The sequence below is a fragment of the Symphalangus syndactylus genome, chromosome 12 (assembly GCF_028878055.3).
Source record: "Symphalangus syndactylus isolate Jambi chromosome 12, NHGRI_mSymSyn1-v2.1_pri, whole genome shotgun sequence".
NCBI lineage: Eukaryota > Metazoa > Chordata > Mammalia > Primates > Hylobatidae > Symphalangus > Symphalangus syndactylus.
The window spans coordinates 31,988,247-32,001,528 of NC_072441.2; the positions used below are offsets into that span (position 1 = coordinate 31,988,247).

Sequence of the window (13,282 nt, forward strand, 5' to 3'; positions counted from 1 at the left end):
CAGTGAACATTGCAACAGTAATGATTGCTGTCACTTGCTGAGATTTTATTAGGTCTCAGGTAAGTGCCATATATTCAGTGCTTTATTTAACCTTACAACAATCCTGTGAATTAGGGCTATAGTCTTGTTATTGTTTCTATTTTCTACATAAAGAAAACTGAGATATGCAAAAGCTAAGTGACTTGCCCAAGGTCGTATAATTTATAAGTGCCGGGATTTGAATCCAGGAACATCTTAACTGCTGCATTAAGAAAAACTTAAGCAGCATGGTGACTCGTTACTATAATTCCAGCACTTTGGGAGGCCAAAGCAGGAGGATGGCTTGAGCCCAGGAGTTTCAACCAGCCTGGAAAACATAGTGGGACCACATCTCTACAAAAATAACAATAAAAATATTAGCTAGGTGTGGTGGCACAGCTAGCTAGTCCCAGCTACTTGGGAGGCTGAAGTGGGAGGATCACCTGACCCAGGAGGTCAATGCTGCAGTGAGACGTGATTGCACTACTGCACTCCAGCCAGGGTGACAGAGTGAGATCTTTTCTCAAAAAAAGAAAAAAAAAAACCAAAAAACTAATGTCAGTCTTAGAAGAATGGATAGATGAGTAGAAGAGACAGAAGTATAACTAATTTCTTTTCTTTTTTTTTTTTTTTTTTCTGAGATGGAGTCTCGCTCTGTCGCCCAGGCTGGAGTGCAGTGGCGTGATCTCGGCTCACTGCAAGCTCCGCCTCCTGGGTTCATGCCATTCTCCTGCCTCAGCCTCTCCGAGTAGCTGGGACTACAGGCGCCTGCCACCACGCCCGGCTAATTTTTTTTGTATTTTTAGTAGAGACGGGGTTTCACCGTGGTCTCGATCTCCTGACCTCGTGATCCGCCCACCTCGGCCTCCCAAAGTGCTGGGATTATAAGTGTGAGCCACCGCGCCTGGCCAGTATAACTAATTTCAATGCAGTGAGATTTGGGTAAGGTTTAGATGTAATTCAGAAAAGGAAATGCCTGTATTTTGTTAAATTTACAGTTTAACAAAATTGTAAATTTAACATAGTCACCAGTATTTTTATACTGGTTACAACAGACCACTCAAATACCATCCTAATTTATTAGGTGAATATTCTATTCTTCATTTCAGAAGCAGATTTTAGCAGTGTTAAAAAAAGATTATATAAGATTATATAAAGATTTAGATTTTAATAATGGTGTACATGTAATAATTTACACAATTGAGTGATGCGTGTTTTAAAATTAGAAGCTTTCTAGATGAATATATTATAAACTCTGAAATTTTTACCTGAAATTTATCATTGGCATTATTGATACTTTTAATATTAGTATGTTTATTTGATAGGTTCAAGTTGTTCCAGTAGCAGACAGAATTTGACATTATCTTTAAGTTCTACCAAAGACAAAGGATCTCAAGCTTGTAACTATGCTAATGGAGGACTTTTCAGTAAATATTCAGGTTCTGCACAGAGTTTGGCCTCTGTAAGTACAGAAAAAAATAATAATTTTTAAAATTTTTGTTTACATATCTTTTGTGATCTCTTAGTTTAAGTGTCATATACTTATAGTTCTTAGTATGGAAATACTCTTAAGAAATCATCTGAATCTGCTTTCTTTAGGCAAGTAAAGTACCTTTTTGCTGACTATTAGTCAATTTGGTTCTAGGTTTCTTTGAATAAGTGATGTGGTCTCATTGGGGTCCTGTGAAAATAGTGTTAATGTGGAAGTATTGCTTCAAAATTAGATGTTCTTGTTTTCACTTATTTGTGGGAGCTAAAAATTAAAACAATTGAACTCATGGAGATAGAGAGTAGAGTGATGGTTACCAGAGGCTGGGAAAGGTAACGGTGGGTGGAGGGGAAGTGGAATGGTTAATGGGTAAAAAAAATAGGCAGATAGAATAAATAAGATCTAGTATTTGATAGCACAATAGGGTGACTTCAGTCAACAGAATCTACAATGAACTCAAACAAATTTACGAGAAAAAAACAAACAACCCCATCAAAAAGTGGGCAGAGGACATGAACAGACACTTCTCAAAAGAAGACATTTATGCAGCCAAAAAACACATGAAGAAATGCTCCTCATCACTGGCCATCAGAGAAATGCAAATCAAAACCACAGTGAGATACCATCTCACACCAGTTAGAATGGCCATCATTAAAAAATCAGGAAACAACAGGTGCTGGAGAGGATGTGGAGAAATAGGAACACTTTTACACTGTTGGTGGGACTGTAAACTAGTTCAACCATTGTGGAAGTCAGTGTGGCGATTCCTCAGGGATCTAGAACTAGAAATACCATTTGACCCAGCCATCCCATTACTGGGTATATACCCAAAGGACTATAAATCATGCTGCTATAAAGACACATGCACACGTATGTTTATTGCGGCACTATTCACAATAGCAAAGACTTGGAACCAACCCAAATGTCCAACAACGATAGACTGGATTAAGAAAATGTGGCACATATACACCATGGAATACTACGCAGCCATAAAAAATGATGAGTTCGTGTCCTTTGTAGGGACATGGATGAAACTGGAAAACATCATTCTCAGTAAACTATCGCAAGGACAAAAAACCAAACACCGCATGTTCTCACTCATAGGTGGGAATTGAACAATGAGAACTCATGGACACAGGAAGGGGAACATCACGCTCCGGGGACTGTTGTGGGGTGGGGGGAGGGGGGAGGGACAGCATTAGGAGATACACCTAATGCTAAATGACGAGTTAATGGGTGCAGGAAATCAACATGGCACATGGATACATATGTAACAAACCTGCACATTGTGCACATGTACCCTAAAACCCTAAAGTATAATAAAAAAAAAAAAAGAAAAAAAAAAATAAATAAATAAAGGAACTGAAATGATAAAAAACAAAAAAAACAAAAAAAACATAAAGTATTATACATTAAAAAGTAACTAAAAGAGTATAATTAGATTGTTTATAACACAAAGAAGGGATAAATGCTTAAAGATAAAGGTGATGGATACCCCATTTACCCTGATGTGATCACTACATGTTGTATATATCAAAATGTCTTATGTACCCCATAAATATATACACCTACTATATATCCACAAAAATAAAAAATAAAAAATTATTAATTTAAAAGAATTAGCTGTTCTGCAAGAAGCTGGATAATGCAGCCAGACTTTGTGCTGCGTCACAATAATCACTTGATGAGCCTACTTAGGTGAAAGTATTTGATTTGCTGAAGCCAAGTGTGAGGTTCTTCACCTCCTTCTTTGGATCATTAATACAGTATTGACTGACAAGCAGGAGGCTGCCCATCTTTATTTGGAGCATTACTAATAATGCTGATTGACAAGTGAGGAATGAAGTTAGTATTTGTTTAAATCTAACGTAATTTAAACATTAATTTAAAAAACAGAATATGTACCTGCTATTAAATACAGAACAGGCAAAAGAATATACAATGAGAGCTGGGTGCTCTGGTGGTGCCTGTAGTCTCAGCTATTCAGAAGACTGAGGCAAAATTGCTTCAGTCCAGGAGTTCGAAGACAGCCTGGGCAACGTAGTGAAACCTTGTCTCTAAAAAAAACATAATAAAATAAATGTGTTCCTGATCCACTCAGTTCCCCTCCATGGAGATAAACAACATTAACAATTTCTTTCTTTTTTTTTTTTTTGAGATGAAGTCTCGCTGTGTTGCCCAGGCTGGAGCACAGTGGCGTGATGAGCTGGAACTCAGCTCATTGCAACCCCCACCTCCTGGGTTCAAGTGATTCTCCTGCTTCAGCCTCCCAAGTAGCTGGGATTACAGGCATGCGCCACCACACCCGGGTAATTTTTGTATTTTTAGTAGAGATGGAGTTTTACCATGTTGGCTAGGCTGGTCTCGAACTCCTGACCCGGTGATCCGCCTACCTCAGCCTCCCAAATTGCTAGGATTACAGGCGTGAGCCACTGTGCCTGGCCTGTATTCATTTTTTCTTCATAGTTTATAGAACACCATATTCTGTTCTGTACCTTGCTTCCATATTTCTTTTTTTTTTTTTTTTGAGATGGAGTCTCACTCTGTCACCCAGGCTGGAGTGCAGTGGCACGATTTCCGCTCACTGCAAGCTCTGCCTCCTGGATTCACGCCATTCTCCTGCCTCAGCCTCCCGAGTAGCTGGGACTACAGGCACCTGCCACCACACCTGGCTAATTTTTCGTATTTTTTAGTAGAGACGGGGTTTCACTGTGTTAGGCCAGGATGGTCTCGATCTCCTGACCTCGTGATTCACCCGCCTCGGCCTCCCAAAGTGCTGAGATTATAGGCGTGAGTCACCGCGCCCGGCCCCTTGCTTCCATATTTCATTGGAATATATAGCTGTGCTATTCTGTAATGCCTAAAAATGTACTAAATTTTTAAAGGCTCTTCTAGGATAGGAACAGCTAGATCAAAGGCCTACAGACTTTTAGTTCCTCTGTGAAACTGAGCAGCATAATGAAGAATATGCCTATTCCTTTTTTTTTTTGTCTTTTTGGCAGTGTATTGATGGAATATACCTATTCTTTTTTCTTTTTTTCTTTTCTTTTTTTTTTTTTTTTTTTTTTGAGATGGAGTCTCACCGTGTTGCGCAGGCTGGAGGGCAGTGGCGTGATCTTGGCTCACTGCAACCTCCACCTCCCGGGTTCAAGTGTTTCTCCTGCCTCAGCCTCCCAAGTAGCTGGGATTACAGGCGTGCGCCACCACACCCAGCTAATTTTGTATTTTTACATGGTTTCACCATGTTGGCTTGACTGGTCTCGAACTCCTGACCTCAAGTGATCTGCCTCCCAGATTGGGATTTGGCCTCCGAAGTGCTGGGATTACAGGCGTGAGCCACTGCGCCTGGCAAGAATATGCCTGTTCTATAATGTGAACTTCCTCAGAGTCTGAGAAGTGCCTCTTCTGCATTTCCTCAATTGAAAGTTGAAGCCCTTGTTGACTAGAAGTAGATAAGGTGAATTTCATGATAATAGTGTAACAAGTCTTTAGAATCACTGTACTGGACTTGCCTAACTGAACTAGTCATTCCTCTTTTGTTAAATCTTACAATTTAACAAAAATGTAAATTTAACATAGTTGCCAGTATTTTTATACTGATTACAGTAGACCATTCAAATACCACCCTAATTAATTAGGTGAATATTTTACTCTTAATTTCAGAAGCAGCATAGTCGTCTGTAGGCTATATGTTGTAACTTGTTGCTCCTAGGTTGCAAACCTGTACCACATGCTACTGAACTGAATAATGCAGGCAATTGAAACACAATGGTATTTGTGTATCTAAACATATCTGAACATAGAAAAAGTACAGTAAAAATACAATTTTGTAATCTTACGGTAGGGTTGACTGTTGTATATGCGATCCGTCATTGACCCAGATGTTGTTATGTCGAAAGTGTCTGTAGTTAGTTTGAGATGCCAGCAGAAGAGCCAAATGGAGTCACCTAAAAGACAAATGAAAATGTGGGCTTAGATTTCTCAAAATGGAAGTGGAATTAGGACAGAACAGGAGTTAGGAATTTGAGAATCATCTGCATAGAGGTGATTCAAATCATTTGTTCAGTGGACCTTGCTAAGAGAGGGCATTTACAAAGATGATAGTGCCTTTTTTATTTTAGGTATCATTTAGCAGAGAGTCAGCATTGTAAAACATTCTAAAGGAAAAATAAGCTAGCTAGCTTAAATCACAGTAGGTATAGATAAAATTTATAAGTGAATGCTTAAAAGAATAAATGATATAAACATAACTGCCTGATTTCTGATGGAAATAAGTGATTTACATTCAAAATATTACTCTACTTGGGTATTTTTGAGCAAACAGGCTTAGAATAGAGTCGTGATTTCTAAGTTTGATTGAATATTGTCAGAATTATTTCTTCATGTGGAAATTACATGGATTGTCTTACCACTAATAGGATTTATAAAAATAATTTGTAAATATGAAAGATCACAACATACTATCATGAGAGAGATTTGAAGTAACTTCTGTCCATCTTAATTTTAGGTCCAGAGTGTCAATTCTTGTCATAGCTGCGCTTGTGGCAATTCTAATTCCTGGGACAAAGCAGATGAAGATGATATTAAACTTGTTAATATTCCTGTGACTACTCCAGAGAACTTATACTTAATGGGTAGGAATGAGATGGTAACTGTGCTCACATTTAATTTGTTTTGTTCTTGTTTTTTATTTATTGAAACAGACAGGGTCTCGCTCTGTCACTGGGTACAGTGGCATGATTACTGCTCATTGCAGCCTCAACCTCCCAGGCTCAAGTGATCCTCCCACCTCAGCCTCCTGAGTAGCTGGGACCACAGGCGCATGCCACCATGCCCAGCTAATTTTTTAAAAAAATTTTGTAGAGATGGGGTTTTGTCATGTTGCCAGGTTGGTCTTGAACTCCTGAGCTCAAGCAATCTGCCCACCTCAGCCTCCCAAAGTACTGGGATTACATGCATGAGCCACCATAGTCGGTGGTAAGTTGAAATTAAAAAACTGAATTGTTCTAAGAGAGGCAACTATAATTTTAAATGTTCTTATATCCGTTGTATCTACTCTTCTTAACATCATACATTGTATTAGTTTAAACTAATACAACAAAATTAAAACAGAAAGAGTTTTGGAGGCTAGAATTTCATTATCACTGGGCTGAAATCATATGTCAGTAGAGCCATGCTCTCTCTGGAGGCTTAGAGGAGAATCTTTTCCTGACCTCTTCCAGCTTTTGGTGGCTTCCAACATTGTTTGGCTCGTGGCCACATCATTCCAGTCTCTACCTTTGTCTTCATGTCACATTCTCCTCTGTGTGTATTAAATCTCCCTCTCTCTCTCTCTCTCTCTTTTTTTTTTTTTTTTTGAGACAGAGTCTCACTCTGTTGCCCAGGCTGGAGTGCAGTGGTGCAACATCGGCTCGCTGCAACCTCCACCTCCTGGGTTCAAGTGATTCTCATGCCTCAGCCTCCCAAGTAATTGGGCTTACAGGTGTGCATCACCACCCCTGGCTAATTTTTTGTATTTTTAGTAGAGATGGGGTTTCACCATGTTAGCCAGGCTGGTCTTAAACTCCTGAGCTCAGTTGATTTACCCACCTCAGCCTCCTAAAGTGCTGGGATTACAGGCTTGAGCTACCTCACCCAGCCACCTTTCTCTTATAAGGACACTTTTGATTAGATTTAGGGCCCACCAGATAAAGTAGGATAATCTCCCTGTGTTGGGATTCTTAATTACATCTACAAAAATGTAAGATGTTACCTTTATTTGTAAGATAACATTTACATGTTCTAGGAATTAGGACCTGATATCTTTGGGTGACCATTATTCAGCCTACTACACCATCTTAACCTAATCTATTGCCTGTTATGTAATGAATCTGTCAGAATTCACTTTACTAAATATGTTTTATCTAGCTATCATTTGTATTATACCAGAAAAAAATTTTAAATAGAAAGAGGCTTTCTGTGTTTCACATCTCAGTATTTCTTGACTTGACCATGAACATGTCTAAGGAGCCTCACTGGAGCCCTGGAGAAGAACCAAATGAACCTGTAGTTGAATCAGAAGATTCAAATGCTTTTCCCTGTTCTCTATTCTGTTTCAGGCTATCTTCCTTTTAGTGGAAATGCATACTAAATGAAAAACAAAACCAGTAAACTTGATGTGGCCCTGGCCAGTGAGCAGTAAAGGGTTGATGGCTCTGTGTAGAAGGACTGAGTGCCTCAGAATGCATTCCTACTCTATAGAATAGTTAGACTATCTCATTTCCAGTGCCATCACAGTGGGTACTCCTATGGGGAAAGAATGTCTCCAGAGAGTTAAATTCACTATATTTCTAGATTACTCTGTGTCTAGGAAACTTAACACTCACAGCTTCTGTTAATATTACAAGTTTTTGGCTGGATATGGTGGCATGTACCTGTAGTCTTACCTACTTGGGAGGCTGAGGCAGGAGGATCACTTGAACCTAGGAGTTCAAGGTTACAGTGAGCTAATTGTGCCACTGCACTACAGCATGGGTGACAGAGCCCTTTTTCTTAAAACAACAACAACAACAACAACAACAAAAACCTCAGAATATTAAAAATTCAAATTGAAGAAGTATAGAGTAAAACTAGAGACGCCACAGGGGGTCTTTGTGTTACAGGATTAAGATTGCTAGGAGCCCTGTGGACCACCTGGTATCATCACCCATCTGTTTCAATTCTCTTTATAAAATTGATGACATTAAAAAAAGATTGGTGACATATGTTTGACTTGCTGTTACAAAACTGATGATATTTAGTAGTCTGGACTATATTCTATAGTGAGGTAGACATAGTACTTCTTGAGGAGATAGGTTTTATCTTTGTGTTATACAACTCTGCTGTAAAATAATTCTTCCTGAAGCCAAGTGTGGTGGCACATGCTTGTAGTCCCCGATACTTGAGAGGCTGAAGTGGGAGGATCCCTTGAGCCAGAAGTACAAGACCAACCTAGGGAACATTGTAAGACCCTGTCTCTTAAAAAAAGAGACCAAAAAAAACTAAAAAAAAAAAATATATATATATATTATTCCTTTGTTCATATGTTCAGCCAAAATAATAAGTGTATAGAAGGAATAGTGTGAGAAAAGGATGAAGAAATTAGAGTTGCATAACTTGGAGAAAGGAGAATAGATAGTGATATAATTGGTTTTTATGTGCATAAATATTTTAGGAGGAAGATTCCAAAGCTATTTTTTGCTACAGAAAATCAAACAAGAAGGAAAGGCCTACATTTCATTTTAAGAAATTTTAGGCCAGGTGTGGTGGCTCACACCTGTAATCCCGTAACTTAGGGAGGCTGTGGTGGGAGGATTGCTTGAGCCCAGGAGTTTGAGACCAGCCTAGGTAACATAGTGAAACCTCATCTCTACAAATAAATAAATAAATACATTTAAAAAAAGTCAAAGAGGCTGGGTGCGGTGGCTCACGCCTGTAATCCCAGCACTTTGGAAGGCTGAGACTGGTGGATCACCTGAGGTCAGGAGTTTGAGACCAGTGTGGCCAGCATGGTGAAACCCCATCTCTACTAAAAATACAAAAATTAGCTGGGCGTGGTGGTACATGCCTGTAATCCCAGCTACTCGGGAGGCTGAGGTAGGAGGTTGCAGTGAGCCGAGATGGCGCCACTGCTCTCCAGCCTGGGCAACAGAGTGAGACTCTGTCTCAATAAATAAATAAATAAATAACAAATACATAAATACGAAATTTTATTCATTTAGAATTGTAGGTTCTATAGATAATTGAAGAAATGACTTGAGAAGAGAGGTATTTTTTAGCTACCATATCTTAAAAACATCGAGAGAATGACTTGCCCAGATTCTTAAACAGCTTTTAAAGATCTTTTTCTTTAATATTTAACATTTTAAAAATACTTTAAAAGTTGAAGTTTTAAACTATTTTTGTTTTGTTTGAAGTGCATAATTATTTTTGTAAGCCTCGTTTTTTAATTTGGAGAAAAGGAATTACATGTTCATCTTTTTTCACACAAAGCTTTCTCTCAGCAAGGAAATGAAATTCCTGCTTGGACTATAACTAACTTTTGATGTTCATTCAGTGTCTTGCAGATTTTTAACTCTGGCCCACCAATTTATCCAAATCCGCCTGTTGGGATCATAGTGGTTCAGGACACCCTTTAAGGTTCAAAAGGTGGAAAAGACTTTTATTTTAGACTTCTATATTATTATCTTTTCTTCAGCTTTACTTTCTTTTTTTTTGAGACGGAGTCTTGCTCTGTCACCTAGGCTGGAGTGCAGTGGTGCAATCTCAGCTCACTGCAACCTCTGCCTCCCAGGTTCAAGCTGATTCTCCTGCGTCAGCCTCCTGAGTAGCCATGATTACAGACACGTATTACCACACCCGGCTGCTTTTTGTACTTTTAGTAGAGATGAGGTTTTACCATGTTGGCCAGGCTGGTCTCGAACTCCTGACCTCAGGTGATCCACCCACCTTGGGCTCCCAAAGTGCTGGCATTACAGTCATAAGCCACTGTGCCCGGCCATCTTCAGCTTTACTTTCTTCTTCTGAGAACTTGTAAACCTGGTAGCTTTTTGTAAACTGGTTTCTTCTATCTTCCCATTAGTTTTCCTTTTAATTTACAGGGATATTTTGAAACATAGTTGTGTGACTATAAAAAATAGCTATTACTGTGGAACCTTTGATGAATTCATTATATTCTTTTAGAAAAATTCCGAGCACCATATACATTTGTGTTATATTTTTAAAGAAATGAAAACCTATTGGCCATTTTGTCTCTGATTTTTGGTTAACTGGAACCATAGGCTGAGAATGTATTGGGAAACTAAGATTCTACCATGAAATGATGTATGATTCTTTAGTGTCAAAATTAGACTGTGACATCAGTGATAATGTATGAAAACATTTCAGGCCCCAATCATTTTATTTTGGCATTGGTTTTGCTCAGTTAAAATTGTTCTGTTCTTGATTTTTAGGTATGGAATTGTTTGAAGAGGCATTGCGTCGATGGGAACAAGCTCTGACCTTTCGCAATAGACAGGCTGAAGATGAAGCCTGTGGTTCCATTAAACTGGGTGCAGGAGATGCCATTGCTGAAGAAAATGTAGATGTAAGGGTGATTGATTTGAGTGGTCTTCGTAATATTAGAAGAATCAAACTTTTTTTTTTGTTTTTTTGGTAGCAGTAGGGTCTCACTATTGTTACACAGGCTGAGTTTTGAACTCCTGGGCTCAAGCGATCTTCCCGCCTTGTCCTCTGAGTAGTTAGGACTATAGGGAGGCACCACCATGCCAGGCTAATTTTAAATTTTTTGTAAAGATGATGTCTCACTGTGTTGCCCAGGCTGGTCTTGAACTCCTGGCCTCAGGCAACACTTTCACTTTGGCCTCCCAGAGTGCTGGGGATTATAGGCATGAGCCAAGGTGCTGGTCCAAAGTATTTTTTAATGTTGATTCAGTGTATTTGCTTTATGTGCATTTAATAGAACTGTTTTTTTCTTCTTCCTTGGGACTATGTGGGGTATTTCTTATTGGTCTTTTTCTATCCAGGTAGTTGTTAAATGCCAGATTTACCATTCATAAAGTTTATTGACTTTCTCAGGATATGCAAAATAAGCAGATTGATTTCTAAAGGATTTGTTTTTTAAGAAATGGGGTCTTGGTATGTTGCCCAGGTTGGAGTACAGTGGTTGTTCATAGGAACAATCATAGTACACTGTACCCCAGAACTCCTGGGCTCAATCAATTCTTCTGCCTCAGTCTCCCAAGCAGTTGGGACTGCAGGCACATTCTACCTTGTCTGGCTTGGAATTTTTTAAAGTTTGATTTGTGCTTTGGGATTAATTAGGTGCCATTATGTTCATAAAAATCACACAAAGGTATAGAGCTAGACTAGTCCTTATTGATTATTTAGTTAAGCTAGTGGTTCTCAAACTTGAGAATGCATAAGAATCACCTAGAGGACTTGTTAAAACACAGATTTGGAGGCCCTACCCCATAGATTTCTCATTGACTGGGACTGGAGTGGATCCTAAGAATTTGCATTTCTACCAAGTTCTTGGGTGATAATGAAGCTTCTGGCTCAGGGACCTTACTTTGAGAACTCCCAATCTAGTCTAACTCCTTAATTTTATAGGTAAAGAAACTGAATCACTAAGAACTAAGGTAATTTTGCCAAAGACACAGCTAGAACCAAGGCTTCTTGACTTCTGCTGCTGCACTCTTTCCACCATCTCTCAGTAGTTTTTTATATTACTCACTTTCTTTGCCTTTTATTTAAAAGTGGGAAAAATATTTAGAATTTTAACATTAGAATTTAATTTGGTCTGTGTACTTTTTCTCTCCTCATAGGATATTATTAGTACTGAATTTATCCATAAACTCGAAGCTCTGCTGCAAAGAGCCTATCGTCTCCAAGAGGAGTTTGAGGCTACCCTTGGAGCATCTGATCCTAATTCCCTTGCTGATGATATTGGTAAGATGGATATTTTATATGGCTTTTATGAAATGTTTACTTTTCTTTTATATCCTTGGAATCATCTGCATAAGTGTCTGTCTTACGTAATAATAGGTTACTTAAAAAAAAAAAAACTGGCCAAGAGAAAAAATTTTTATCATATTTCTTTTTTCTTTCAGTTTTAATTTTCAAATGAACTAATGCCCTTAAGATAGAAATTCAAGTACTTGTCATAGGCAGGACTGTGACATTATTTTAAAATATATTGTGGGTGAAAAAAATCTAGTTAAGAGTGTTGGAGGGAGAAAAGAATAAACAAAAATATACAAATGGGACAGACTCAGCACTCAGAAATATGCATATAATATTACTTAAGATACTTTAAAGAATTATATATGTTGGGGCCCACTTTAATCGCAGGATAGCTGTTGATGTAAATAGTCAATACATACATCATTATGGGTCATTACCTTTGTTTCCTACTTTAAAGAGAAAAGAGTTTTAAAGATACTTTTTAAAAAGTTTTTTATTTTTTTGAGACAGGATCTCTGTTGCCCAGGTGGGAGTGCAGTGACACGATCACAGCTCACTGCAGCCTTGACCTATTGGGCTCAAGTGATCCACCTGCCTCAGCCTCCCAAGTAGCTGGGACTATAGGCACATGCCACCATGCCTTGCTAATTAAAAAAACTTTTTTTGCGGAGACAAGGTGAGGTTCTTTTTTTTTTCTTTTTTTCTTTTTGATACAGAGTCTCAGTCACTCTGTCACCCAGGCTGGGGTGCAGTGGCATGATCTCGGCTCAACTTAACCTCCGCCTCCCAAGTTCATGCAATTCTCTTGCCTCAGCTTCCTGAGTAGCTGGGATTACAGGCATGTGCCACCATACCCAGCTAATTTTTGTATTTTTAGTAGAGGTGGGGTTTCACCATGTTGGCCAGGCTGATCTCCACCTCTTGACCTCAAGTGATCCTCCCACCTCAGCCTCCCAAAGTGCTGGGATTACAGGCATGGACCACTGTGCCTGGCCAAGGTGAGGTTCTTGAATGAAGTCTTGGAAGAAAGGAATGATTAAAGTTGCTTCTTCAACTTCTATAAATGCCCCCAAAGAAAGAAAGAAGACAAAATTATATGGTTTTTTTGGTCAAAAATAAGTCTTTTTTAGTATGGAGAGGATTATTATTTTCCAATTAAAATAAAAGCTAAGGAGTTTTAACTTTTTCCACATTAGTACTGAAAGCAACTGAACTTTGAGATATTTATATCTATGCATTTTGAGTTTAGGTAAAATATTTTGTTTGTATTAGAATTATGAATTACTGTGTATA

At 38.6% G+C, this 13,282-nt stretch overlaps 1 protein-coding gene across 5 annotated transcripts in view; it reads left to right on the top strand.

Moving 5' to 3' along the window:
* The window catches only part of MIGA1 (mitoguardin 1), a 98,928-nt gene that overhangs the window by 23,598 nt on the left and 62,048 nt on the right, over positions 1-13,282 (top strand). For all 5 annotated transcript variants that reach the window (XM_063624153.1, XM_063624156.1, XM_063624157.1 and 2 more), the window contains exons 4-7: positions 1,344-1,480; positions 6,015-6,141; positions 10,477-10,610; positions 11,851-11,974. In XM_063624153.1, the coding sequence (XP_063480223.1) occupies positions 1,344-1,480; positions 6,015-6,141; positions 10,477-10,610; positions 11,851-11,974 (522 nt within the window). The remainder of the gene's footprint in view (positions 1-1,343; positions 1,481-6,014; positions 6,142-10,476; positions 10,611-11,850; positions 11,975-13,282) is intronic.